This window comes from Chrysochloris asiatica, unplaced genomic scaffold, assembly GCF_000296735.1.
Source record: "Chrysochloris asiatica unplaced genomic scaffold, ChrAsi1.0 scaffold00053, whole genome shotgun sequence".
Lineage (NCBI taxonomy): Eukaryota > Metazoa > Chordata > Mammalia > Afrosoricida > Chrysochloridae > Chrysochloris > Chrysochloris asiatica.
The window spans coordinates 11851220-11863020 of NW_006408571.1; the positions used below are offsets into that span (position 1 = coordinate 11851220).

Here is an 11801-nt window from a genome sequence, read left to right on the forward strand (position 1 = left end):
GATTAAGAATTGTTGTTGTTGTTGTTGTTGTTGTTAAGTGCCATCAAGCTGGTTCCAACTAATAAGGAACCTGTCTAGGGTTTCCAAGTAGCAGCTGATGAGTTTGAACCACCAATCTTGTACTTTAAATCAACCTTTCAGTCCAGTGCTTATCCTGCAGTGCCACACCAGGAATCCAAGATTCAGAATAGGGCAAGACAAAAAATTATGCAGTGAGACAACAGAAAGAAGATCATAAATAAGAGTCAAGCAAAAATAATTAATTAAAGGAGAGACTCCTGGTGTAGCACTGTAGGATCAGCACTGGACTGTGAAACACAAGGTTGGCAATTCAAACCCAACTGCTGCTCCTTGGAAACCCTATACAGGGTCACTATGAGTCGGTACGACTCCACGGCACTTAAAAACAACAACAATAAAAATCCTCTGTCATATTACGTTGCTATGAGTCAGAATCTACAGGACAATACACAAGAACAACAGCATGCAGAATTCAAAGGGAAAGTACAATGAAGACTTAAAGGGAGACTGAAATAAGGATTGTGGGGGCTGCTGAGATAGGACTGCTCATGGAGTGGGGAATGAGAAGAATACAGAGAAGATGAGAAGAGGGGCTCTGCTGAGCCTGGGGAGAAGTACCCAGGTGCTGACATAGGATACTTCAGCGCTGCGGGTCTATCGAGGTCTTTTTTGTGATTCAGTTGGGTCATGTCAGGTCACTCAAGATCAAGGTAAGGTACAACTGAATCAGGTCAGATTGAGCTGTATGAAAGACAGGTAAGAAGTGACAGGTTGACCCTGGACCAGGGACTACACCTCCTAGAGTGCACTATTCACTTTCTCTCTCACCCTCCTAAGCGAAGAAAGGAAAGAATGCTCAAAGTCACGGCTAACTGGAAGGCGCAGTTTTCCTTTAAGGCTGCCTTTGACGTTGCACAGTTTCCAGAAGGTTCTCCGGGGATTCGAGCAAGGGGGCAGTACGTCCCACCTTCTCAAACTGGAGATTGGCCTGACATACTTGCCCTAAGAACGGGTCTGAGCCCCACAGACGAACCAATAAAATCAAAGGGCGCGTGGAGTTGCCGCCCTCTGTCCCTTTCACCAATAACAAGACAAGATGGTGCAGAGATGTGATTGACTGATCCCAATATGCACCAATCAGACCCACACCAATCACTGCCCGGAATGTGTACGCGTGTAGCGGGGTGACAGGGGCGGAACCTGGGTGGCTATCACCGAGGTGCTCGTTGAAAGCTATCCAATCACAGAAGGGTCTGGACTGAGTGACGGGCAGATGGTGCAATGGGGAGGCACAGAGGCGGAGCCATGGGGGCGGGTTTCCCGTCCCGCTGTCGGCGGCCGGCGGGCAGGCGACTCCTGTCCTGAGTGGAGGCGGCGGAGCCGAAGCCGGGGGAGGGGACAGCAGCTGGCTGACGGACCGCGACGGTGCCCGCAGCTCCTCTCCGGTGAGGGCGCCGAATCAGGAATCTGGGGGCCCGGGAGCGGGGACAACGCGAAGGCAGAGGTCCGGGTGTCAAGGGGTTGGGACACTTAAGGGCCCAAAGGCTCTCTGCCGTGGGGGCGCGGGGACTCGGGGTCTGCTAAGGTGCTCCATATCCACGACCTGGGCTTGGCCCCCGAAGGGGGCAGCCAGCGTCTGAGCCAAGGGAGGGACGGGTCGGGTTGGGTTCCGCGGGGCGGAGGCTTTCAGAGCTGGCCTAGCCAGCCAGCGCCAGTGACATCACCGACCACCCTCCCACGCCGAAGCCCCCTCCCATCTCCTCCTTCCCTGCTCTCCTCGCTGTGCCTTTTGTCCCGGGCAAGCTCTGCTTTCCCCCACCCCGCCCATCTGCGAGGGAGGAGACTCCGTCAGTGACTTCATTGAGTAGGTTCTTGGGATTGGGGTGGGATCCTCCCGAGAAGGGAGCTCACTGCCTCTCAGGCCCTCACAGACAATCACACCTGTCAGAGGTACACACGCTGCCACTCACAAGCACAGCCTCTCTGCCACACTGCCACACAGTCACTCCCAATCAGCCAGAGACTGCTGCACCTGAGAGCAGGTGGCCGCTGGACCCTACCCTTCACGCCACATCTGGGGATCCAGTCCGACTCCAGCTGCACCAGGAAGGCCTTGCTGAGCAAGTGCCTCTGAGAATCTGAGGAGGTGGCGTCCAGAGCTGCAGCTTTCCCAGCAGGCTCCAGTGGAGCAGCCAGAGGTGAGGGGCTTGGCTGGGCATGTTTAAGCGCACAGTGCTCTCCTGCCCACCCCCAGCAGCACCCCCACTCCAAGAGGCCCGAGGAGCTTTCCGAAGCTTCCCACACTTCTGGGGAGAAGACTTCTTAGCCAGCTTGATGTTTAAAATTCAGCTGGAGCCCCTAAAACTTCGAGCGTGGACGCTGAATGGGTTTGTAAAGTTTCGGTAAGTCCCTCTGGAGAAGGGCACTCATACCCATCTTCCCATCAGCCATCTGCCTCCATCCCATCCTCATATCATCTCCATCTCATCCCCATGACATACAAGAATACCCCTTCTACCTCACCTTCCTCCCGGGCTCAAACCCTTCAAGTATCCATTTTCCACAAGTTTCTCTTCCTGCTAGTTCAACTCTCCCTGTCTCTCCCTTTTAACCCTGTCAGAAGCCATTTTTCACTTCAGTCATTTCCTTATCATCCTCATCCCCCTCCATCAGTACCTCATTTTCTACAGCAATCATCTCCACTCCCTGTACCCTTGCTCCCAATTTTCCATTCCTGCTTCTACATTAACATCCTTTTCATTTTTCTCCATCAAAGGCAGTACCATGCCATGGGGCTCCTTTGTCATTCCAACACATGGCTTGTGGGAAAGGGGGAGGGAAAAAGGGAGGAAAAGAAGGAAGAAAGGAGGTGGTTCCTGGGAGCTTGTCCTGTGTGTGTTGAGCGGCCAGCAAGTGGATCCCAGGGAGGAAGGTGACCAGGTGAAGGGGTCATGCAGGGACAAGAGAAGGGTGAGTGGAATGGAATCCCCATTGTCTGGAAGCTGCTGTAGTTCTCTGAGGCACCCTCTTGGTGGGCTAGGCTTCCTTCCCAGTCCCTGGGGAAAGAAAGTATAGGTTCAAGCAGAGATGGCAGACCACCGCCGCCGCCGCCACTCCCCCACTCCCTCTCAGACGGCTTTTACTGCTGCTTCCGAAAATGGCTACCCTCCCCCAGATGCTCTTTCTTTTCTGCCTCCCCCAGCAAGCGTGACATACTGATGGGGGACATGGGGGAGTACCCAGCTTTATGGAGCCTTCTTGTCAGAGTGAGGTGACTTCCAAACCATGAGTCAACCCAGCCACCTGCAACAGGCCCTGTGGGAGCAGGAGCTATAGCCATTGTCCCTGCCTACCTGGAGACTTGGTGGCCTCCCCATTACCCTGCCATGAGTCAGGGCACCCCCATACACCTCACTGCTGTGAAGTAGTCAGAGGCAGAAAGACAGGCTTCAGCTGTGGCTGCCAGCCCAGGACATTGCTAGAAAGACTCTGGTTCTCCTGGCTTTGGCAGGAGTTGGCCAAATCTCCGAAGGGCTGAAGAATGGCTTCTGGCCATTCCCCCAACTAGCTGCAGCTAGACGAACGTCCCCCTCCCTTCATATCCACAATGAACACGTGGGGGAGGAGTGGGAGACTAGAAGACTTCGAGCCTGATATTTCTCCCTCACATACCAAATGCCCATGTATCTAGCCTGGAAGGAACCATCAGAGGAGTGTGGGTCTGACACTGGGCCAGATCCTGAAAAACCTGGGGCATGGGGGCCAGTGAGAGGGAAGTACTGGTAGGAATGGTAGGGAAGGTATTAAGGAAATGGTGGTCAGTGCCCAATCATCTTCTACCAGTTAGGGTTTTTAAAGACGTTACTACTGGAATGCTTTTGTTCACTAACACAGACACAGCTTCACATGCAGTTTTGTGTGTAGACATTGGAGAATGAGTACAGGGAACTGTTGCCCTGAGTAGGGGAAGGACAGTGTCACCCCCTGTTAATGAAGTTAGAAGCAGCAGTTTCCAAAGGCTGTGAGTCATCCTCTGATCTGAGTCACACGTGAGGGGTGGTGAAGCAGGGAGGCCTAGGGTCTCCAATGGCAGAAAGGGCTCCAGACACCCACAGCCTGACTCAGCCTAGCTGGCTAAGACAGCTGGCTGAATCCCTAGGTCTGTCCCTAGTCCTGAGCCACTGCCCCAGCTGCCCTCAGCCCGGGCACAATGCCTAAGGCATGGCGTAGGAGACCATGATGCTCCAGTGACCTCACCCAGTCCACTGATCTTCACCAGCTTCTGTGTGCAGGTCTGTCAGTCCATGGTTGCTGCCTCACTCAGCAGGACCTCTCAGGGTCCTTGGTCTAGCTCAAGGACCTGGGCCTCAGCCTTGACCCAGGAAGTAGGCCACAACCTCCAGCTTCCTGCTAGGAAAACCCAAGAGCTGAGGAAGAATCACATCATCCTAGAATGTCAGAGCGAGCGGAGATCATCTAGTCCAAACTTTTCATTTTACAGATGGGGAGACAGAGGCCCAGAGAACAGGCATGACCTGCTGAAGGTCACACAGTAAGCCCCTCAGGGATTATAGGATCATCAGGAGCAGGACTAAGGCAGAAGGAACAGGGGTATCAGGGATTGGCCCTGGTTTTCTTTCAGAAACAAGGAGACCAGTGCTGGTCCAGTGGCTGTGATGGGAAAAGATTATTACAAGATTCTTGGAATCCCTTCGGGGGCCAATGAAGATGAGATCAAGAAAGCCTATCGGAAGATGGCGTTGAAATATCACCCAGACAAGAACAAAGAGCCCAACGCTGAGGAGAAGTTCAAGGAGATAGCAGAGGCCTATGATGTGCTGAGTGACCCTAAGAAACGAGGCCTGTATGACCAGTATGGGGAGGAAGGTAAGAGGGCAGTGTTCCAGCCTGATGCTGGACTCCTGTCCTTGTCCGGGGCCCTGGGTGAAGCAGTTCTCATAGCAAGGAGCTGGAGGCTGAGGAGGGGATGAGGAAGGCAAATGTTCCAGGACTGACACCTGGATGAGAGAAGAGGTCACCCACTACCGAGTCTTAGCATTTCCCCCTGCCTCTCTCTGCCCCTCTTCTTTCTCAAGTTCAGGTCTTGGAGAGGCCTGAAGATTAGTTGTCAGAGCTAGAGGCCTTCCCCCTCCTTTCCTCGCAGCCTTATTAGTCCTGCCCGAAATCCCTGCTGCTTCATTGGCTGATGAGGACCGCTGGGGAGAGGGAATGTGTGGCTCCCTAAGGACAGAACATTGACATCCATCAGCATAAAAGTTTGGCCCTTAAGCAGTCTGGGAATTAACCACTGGAGCTCTGAGCTAGAGCGAGTGTTGCCCCCTTTAGGTCTGCAGAACGGAGGTGGATCTTTGCCTCCCAGAGGAAGTGGCAAGGATCCAAAGGTGGAAAGGGAACTGCTGCTGGCATCTTACCCCCTCCCTGGGGTAGTTGGTGGCCACACACAGGGCAGCAGGAAAGGTCCAAATAAAGCCTCTGAGAGGGTGGCTCCTCCCAGCACATCCCACGAGCATGATGTAGCTGCTAATTCTGGGCCTGCCCCTCAGGCCGCCTGCCACCCGCCAGCCACAGGCACCTGTCAGGCTATATTAAGAGACACTGTCACAGCTGAGGACTCTCCTTCCTGAGAAGAACTGCCCTTCCTTTCTAACAGCATCCACCTTTCTTTAACATTCTCTTCCTCCTACTCAACCGCCTCAAAGTTAAATGGGTTAATGATATGTACTGTTTCTAATACAAAGTAGGTACTCAAAAGAATGTTCTTTTCCTCCCTTTTCCCTGCTTTATGTTTCTCTGCCCCCATCCTCTGTGCACCCCAGTCCTCCCAACCTCCACTTTTATTCTCCATGCTGCTAGCTCTTTCCATTCCCCCAGCCCCCAACACACACACACTCACCTCTTAACACTTACCAACTCGCAGGTCAACTAGGAACCTACTAGAATCTCCGGGGTCCTCCCAGCTAAGAATTTTCTCTTTGGGATGGAAGGGTGAACACAGGAGAGTGTGGGAAAGAGGGAGGCAGCACAGATCCTATGCCACCATATGACCTGTCTAGGAATTGCACTTGTTTCTCCCCTGGGCCTCACCTTGGTTTAAAAGGAAGAAGGTGGGAGCTGAGAAAGCAGCTGGGACTTCACCCCTCCTGTAAGACCAGGCGTAAGTGAAGGACAAAGTGCAGGTTCTGGTGCAGACCACCATACCAAGAGGCCCCTGAGGATTCAGCACAGCCTTACAGTGGGAAACCGTCTAGAGAGGAAAAAGCAGCCTTGGAAATGTCAGTTGTATTTCTGTTCACCCTGCCCCCTCCCCGGCAGCCAGTCAGATCAGTTGTGCACACAGTCTCTGTGAGCAGTCCTGGCTGAGGACAAGTTGTTCTCAGCCTGAAAGGGGGTGGTGGTGGTAGAATAGGAATCCCCACAGAGAACAATTATCCGCTTCTGGCACTGTCAGGCCAACTGCCTTCTCTCATTGAGCTCTGCTATGCTCCCTAAACATATATGCTAATGAACCCCTTCCCAGGCTCCCCCATAGAAGAAATAGACCCTGGGTCTTAAGGAGGGCTGAGGAGGCAGCTGCCATAGGTCCTTAAACTGCCTGCCACTTGGCCTCTCTAAGAAAATTCAAATCTGCCCCATGTAGTCCTTGGAAATAAGACTAGGCTCAGGCTTCCAAGACCAACTAAGCTCTAGGTGAAAAGTCTCAAAGAGAAAAGCCCCTTCCCCTAGCCTGAGCCCCACTCTGAAACCTCCCTATTCTGAATCATTTAATACCCTCCCCCACCTCCTGATACTCTTACCACCCTGGCCAGCCTCCCTCTTACTCTCCCATGAAGGCTGCTTCCAGAAATTTGAGCCCTTTAGACAAGACCTAAGAGAACAACTGAGTTCTGGGGTCACCACCCTCAATGTGTCAGTCCAGTCACGCATTTTGGTTGCTCTGCATTAGTGTAGCATGTAAGACTTACCCCTTTATAATTCCAGGAAGCTCCCTTCCATTGTTTTCTATGTCTGTGTAATGTGTCAATGGTGCCCCCTCCCAGCCCCCCGGAGTTGTGCATCTTTGTGAGCCCTGAGTGTGGGAACAAAGCATTTGAAAACTCCTTCTAGAGAAAGCCCATCTCCATTTTTCCTGTTACTGAACTTTCCTGCTGTTTTGGGCCCTCCTGTGACACTGTACAAAATGCACTGGACTGCAAGGTTGGTTTGAACTGCAAGGTCAGCAGTTCAACCTCACCAGCTGCTCCTCTGAAACCCTATACTGGGTCGCTATGACTCAGAACCAACTTAACAGCATTTAACAACAAAAAAAAATTTCCCATTTTGGAGTCCTGGTATAGTGCTATAGGATCAGCACTGGACTGCAAACCACAAGGTCAGTTCAAACCCACCAGCTGCTCCTCAGAAATCCTATATAAGGTTGCTATGAGTCTGAACTGACTCTACGGCACTTAATAACACTTTCCCGTTTGAGCAGATATTAGGGAAAAAAGACACTGCTAGAAGCCGAATAAGCCTAGGCTTCCCTTCTGTCTGTGTCCCCACCTCATTTGGGACAGGTCACTTACTAGCCCCCCTGTGTGCTCAAATCCTATGTGGCTATCTCTTGCCCTGTGTGTTTCTAGAGATCAGCAAAGATTTGGAACCCAGGTGTGACTTGTAATGTGATCCAAGGGCCAATTTTTCAAGACTTGGTAAGAAGTCTTTGGGCCATGGCATGCAGAAAAGATTACAGGGCTAGAGGTCACATCTTCTAAGTCCTCTAGTCCTGACTTTTATACCTACTGGATAACTCAGCTTCTTTGAACCTCAAATTGTATATTACTATTAAATATATAATTAAGATTGGAAATTAATCGTGCTAGAGACTTTGCCTCCTCTATTAGCCTGACCTCTCAGAGAATTAAAGGTTGCTTCTCTAGACTCAAGGAGCCCTGGTGGCACAGTGGGTTAAACATTAGACTACTAACTGCAGGTCAGCAGTTCAAACCACTCAGCGGCTCCATGGGAGAAAGAGGAGGCTGTCTGCTATGAAGATTTACAGTCTCAGAAAGCCAAGGCACCAGTCTCCTCGGTCCTGTAGGGTTGCTATCAGTTGGAATTGACTCAATGACAGTGGGTGGGTTCTCTAGGCTCATGGACTGGGACAGAGCCAGAACAATCCATACTGCCCCTAATTTCTCCTTCCCTTTAGGCCTGAAGACTGGTGGTGGCTCATCAGGTGGCTCCAGCGGCTCCTTTCACTACACCTTTCATGGGGACCCCCATGCCACCTTTGCCTCCTTCTTTGGTGGCTCCAACCCCTTTGACATCTTCTTTGCCAGCAGCCGCTCCACTCGACCCTTCAGTGGCTTTGACCCCGATGACATGGATGTGGACGAAGATGAGGACCCATTTGGTGCCTTTGGCCGCTTTGGCTTCAATGGGCTGAGTAGGGGTCCAAGACGAGCCCCAGAACCACTCTACCCTCGGCGCAAGGTGCAGGACCCACCTGTGGTGCATGAACTGCGGGTGTCCCTGGAGGAGATCTACCACGGCTCCACCAAGCGCATGAAGATCACACGGCGGCGCCTCAACCCTGATGGGCGAACTGTGCGCACTGAGGACAAGATCCTGCATATTGTCATCAAGCGTGGCTGGAAGGAAGGCACCAAGATCACCTTCCCCAAAGAGGGCGATGCTACCCCTGACAATATCCCTGCAGACATCGTCTTCGTGCTCAAAGACAAGCCTCACGCACACTTCCGCCGAGACGGCACCAATGTGCTCTACAGTGCCCTGATCAGCCTCAAAGAGGTAGGGTAGGGTAGGGCCCATGACTGGGTGCGAATGTGGAGGGAGATGATGGGAGATAGTCCCATTCCTTCCCACCAGCTGGGTCACTCTTTTCCCTTCTTTCCCTCCTACTCCCACCTTTTCCTCACTCTACCTCATTTTTCCCCAGGCACTATGTGGCTGCACCGTGAACATTCCCACCATCGATGGCCGAGTGATCCCTTTGCCCTGCAATGATGTCATCAAACCAGGCACCGTGAAGAGACTTCGTGGGGAGGGGCTTCCTTTCCCTAAGGTGCCCACCCAGAGGGGAGACCTCATCGTTGAGTTCAAAGTTCGCTTCCCAGACAGATTAACACCACAGACCAGACAGATTCTTAAGCAGCACCTCCCCTGTTCCTAGGCTCTGCCCAGCTAGCTCAGAGTCTACCACAGCAATACCCCCAGTGCCCCCCACTCAGTGTGCACCCAGTTCAGTGTCTACAAGACACTGGCAACTTTTTCTAAATGCAAAAAAGGCCACTGATTTTCAGGAAAATGTTCCTGCCCCTGACCCCCTTAAAGCTGGGCTGCCTTGGGGGAATGGGGAGAGCTGGCCCAGTCCAAGGGTCAATTTTCATGTCACTAACTTTGAATCCAGTTCCCACTCCTGCCATTGGCTGGAGAGTGACCTGAGTGCTACTTGAAGATAGAGATCCCTTGTCCACGCCTGTAAATAGCATGTCTTCCTTCCTCTCTCAGCTTTGCTGATACCTTTCCTCTCCCTTCTCTTTGGTCTCCTTCTGTTGGGGAAGAAAGAGAATAGAAAGGATACTGCTTTACCACCTATTCCCCACCCCACCCCACTCCAACCACAGTGTCCAACACTCAGAGAGCCAAGGTTAACACACCCATGTTCATGCACATGAATCACTCACCAAGAGGTGTCTGTGCCTCTCTGGGGTTGAGATCGGAAGGGAATCACTCACCAAGAGGTGTCTGTGCCTCTCTGGGGTTGAGATCAGAAGGGAATCACTCACCTAGAGGTGTCTGTACCTCTCTGGGGTTGAGATCAGAAGGGAAGATCACAAGTCAGTACCCTGGGAACAGGGCCATTGAGCACGAGACACTTTTCATTTGGGGCAGGAAGGTGAACAAGGCCCTCAGCAGCTTTCTGACAGCTCCCCTGCCTACACACCACAGAATAGGAAGTTCTGGTCTCCTCCTACTTTTGGTGTGTACCAGGGTAGAGGGAGAGGAAGGGGGCCTGCTGTCTTAAGGCTAAGAGCAGTGTCCATCTCCCAACCTTCATCAGGGAGAGAAAGGGCTTTGGGGCAGGTGGCAGCTATTCTCCACTAAGAGATTCAGGGTCACAGGTTTCTCCCCACACCTCTGAACTCAGGGCCTAGCCACCTTCAAACTTCCAAATCCCACTTTTGTGATATGTGAAGCTACTTATTTCTTACCCATCTTGGAGGCTGTGTGAGGAATTTCCAGCCCTTTTATGCCTGTGTAGTCCCACCCCATCCCCACAGTTGTCTAAAGGTCAAATCGTGAAGGAGCTGGGAGAAAGACTGGTCCAGCCAGGTCCTAGGATGGGGTCTTAAGATTTTCTCACTTTGACAAGACCTTGAATGTTTTTATAGTAGTTTTTTTGTATTTTTTTGTAATGACAGTATTATGGAAAAAAAATAAAGTATTTTAAAAATAGGACATCTGAGTAGGAGCAATGAACTTGGTCTGGGGTGGAACTATAGTGCCATTGTCAACCTCCTTCCAGGCTCTTGGTCCCCTTTGAAAAAGCCCAAGCAGGCTTTCAGTAAGAGCTGAAGCTGGCTCCTTCCCGCCTCTAAGCCCCAACTCTGGGGATTCCCTGAACACAGCTTAGATGGAAGGCAGCATTTGGCTATTGTTAAGAGACACGACTTTGTTCCAACTCTGACAGCAACTCTGTGTAGGGTTTTCGAGGAACAGCTGGTGGGTTTGAACCACCAACTGTGGATAGCAGACCAGTGCTTATCCTACAGGGCCATTTGGCTATTAGAAAAACATAAGTATTTGGAAAGAATAAATATCCTTGCTTATGGGAAACAGAGACCATCTTCAAAGGATGTGCTAGCATGCGAACTGATTTTCTATGTTGTTGTGGTTGTTAAGTGCTATTGAGTCGGTTCCGACCCATAGCGACCCTGTACAGGGTTTCCGAGGGTGTAAATCCTTACGGGAGTAGAAAGCCTCATCTTTCTCCCACGGAGCGGCTGGTAGTTTCGAACCGCTGACCTTAAGGTTCGCAGCCCGATTCATAACCACTACGCACTGAAATTTCCCCTTGAGTGAGATTTATTCCTAAAGAAGATGGAGGAGGGCTTTCTGGCTGACAGGAATTGACAATCCCCAATGACAGGGCCTGGTGCCCTAAAGAGGGTGGCCTGAGGTACCTAGCAGGACTGACTGGGGACACAGATTGAGTAGGAGGCACTGAACACAGTTGTTGATTTTTTCAATCTCAGTTTTCCAGGGATGTCTGCTTGGTCTCTCACCCACCTGTCCCTGCTAAGATAACTGGTTGGGAACTTGTCACTTTCCTTGGATCTGGGTTGAAAAGAGACCTGTAGTCTCGAGAAGACCCATCTGAGGGCTCTGCCTAGGCCTGATGTTCCCCCTGGTGCGGACTTTCCTCTGTGTGTGAAGACCACAGTCAATGCCTAGTTACTTCTCTGGATTAATGCCCCCACTGCCATGAATACAGCTCTGTTTTCAGCTGGGCTTGAGCCCCACACACAGGATGACACTGACTTGGTTGCTTTCAGGGGACATTCTTGCTCCTTTCTCACAGGAAAGACAAAAGCTCCTCCTTTTAACCAAAGCTTGTTTTGGAGATCTTACTGACAAGATGTCTGGGAATCCCCTTAATTAGAAAGGGGGTACCTCAATTCTGCTCCCACTATTCCATTGAGTCACCTAGGATTGTCCCTCTCTAAAGTTTGGGCTAAATTTTTTTTTTTTTTTTT

At 51.5% G+C, this 11801-nt stretch overlaps 1 protein-coding gene across 1 annotated transcript; it reads left to right on the plus strand.

Moving 5' to 3' along the window:
* The first annotated feature begins 1898 nt into the window (after nt 1-1898).
* Nucleotides 1899-9565, plus strand: DNAJB5 (DnaJ (Hsp40) homolog, subfamily B, member 5). The gene is made up of 4 exons (XM_006863065.1): nt 1899-2423; nt 4664-4908; nt 8231-8832; nt 8981-9565. The coding sequence occupies exons 1-4, from the start codon at nt 2239-2241 to the stop codon at nt 9212-9214; spliced, it is 1266 nt and encodes a 421-aa protein (XP_006863127.1). The 5' UTR covers nt 1899-2238; the 3' UTR covers nt 9215-9565.
* Nucleotides 9566-11801: the final 2236 nt, after the last annotated feature.

Coding starts and splice junctions, on each gene's coding strand:
- DNAJB5 (XM_006863065.1), top strand. CDS start 2,239: ATGTTTAAGCGCACAGTGCTCTCCTGCCCACCCCCAGCAGCACCCCCA. Junction 4,909..8,230: donor TGACCAGTATGGGGAGGAAG/GTAAGAGGGCAG, acceptor CCTTCCCTTTAG/GCCTGAAGACTGGTGGTGGC. Junction 8,833..8,980: donor CCCTGATCAGCCTCAAAGAG/GTAGGGTAGGGT, acceptor ATTTTTCCCCAG/GCACTATGTGGCTGCACCGT.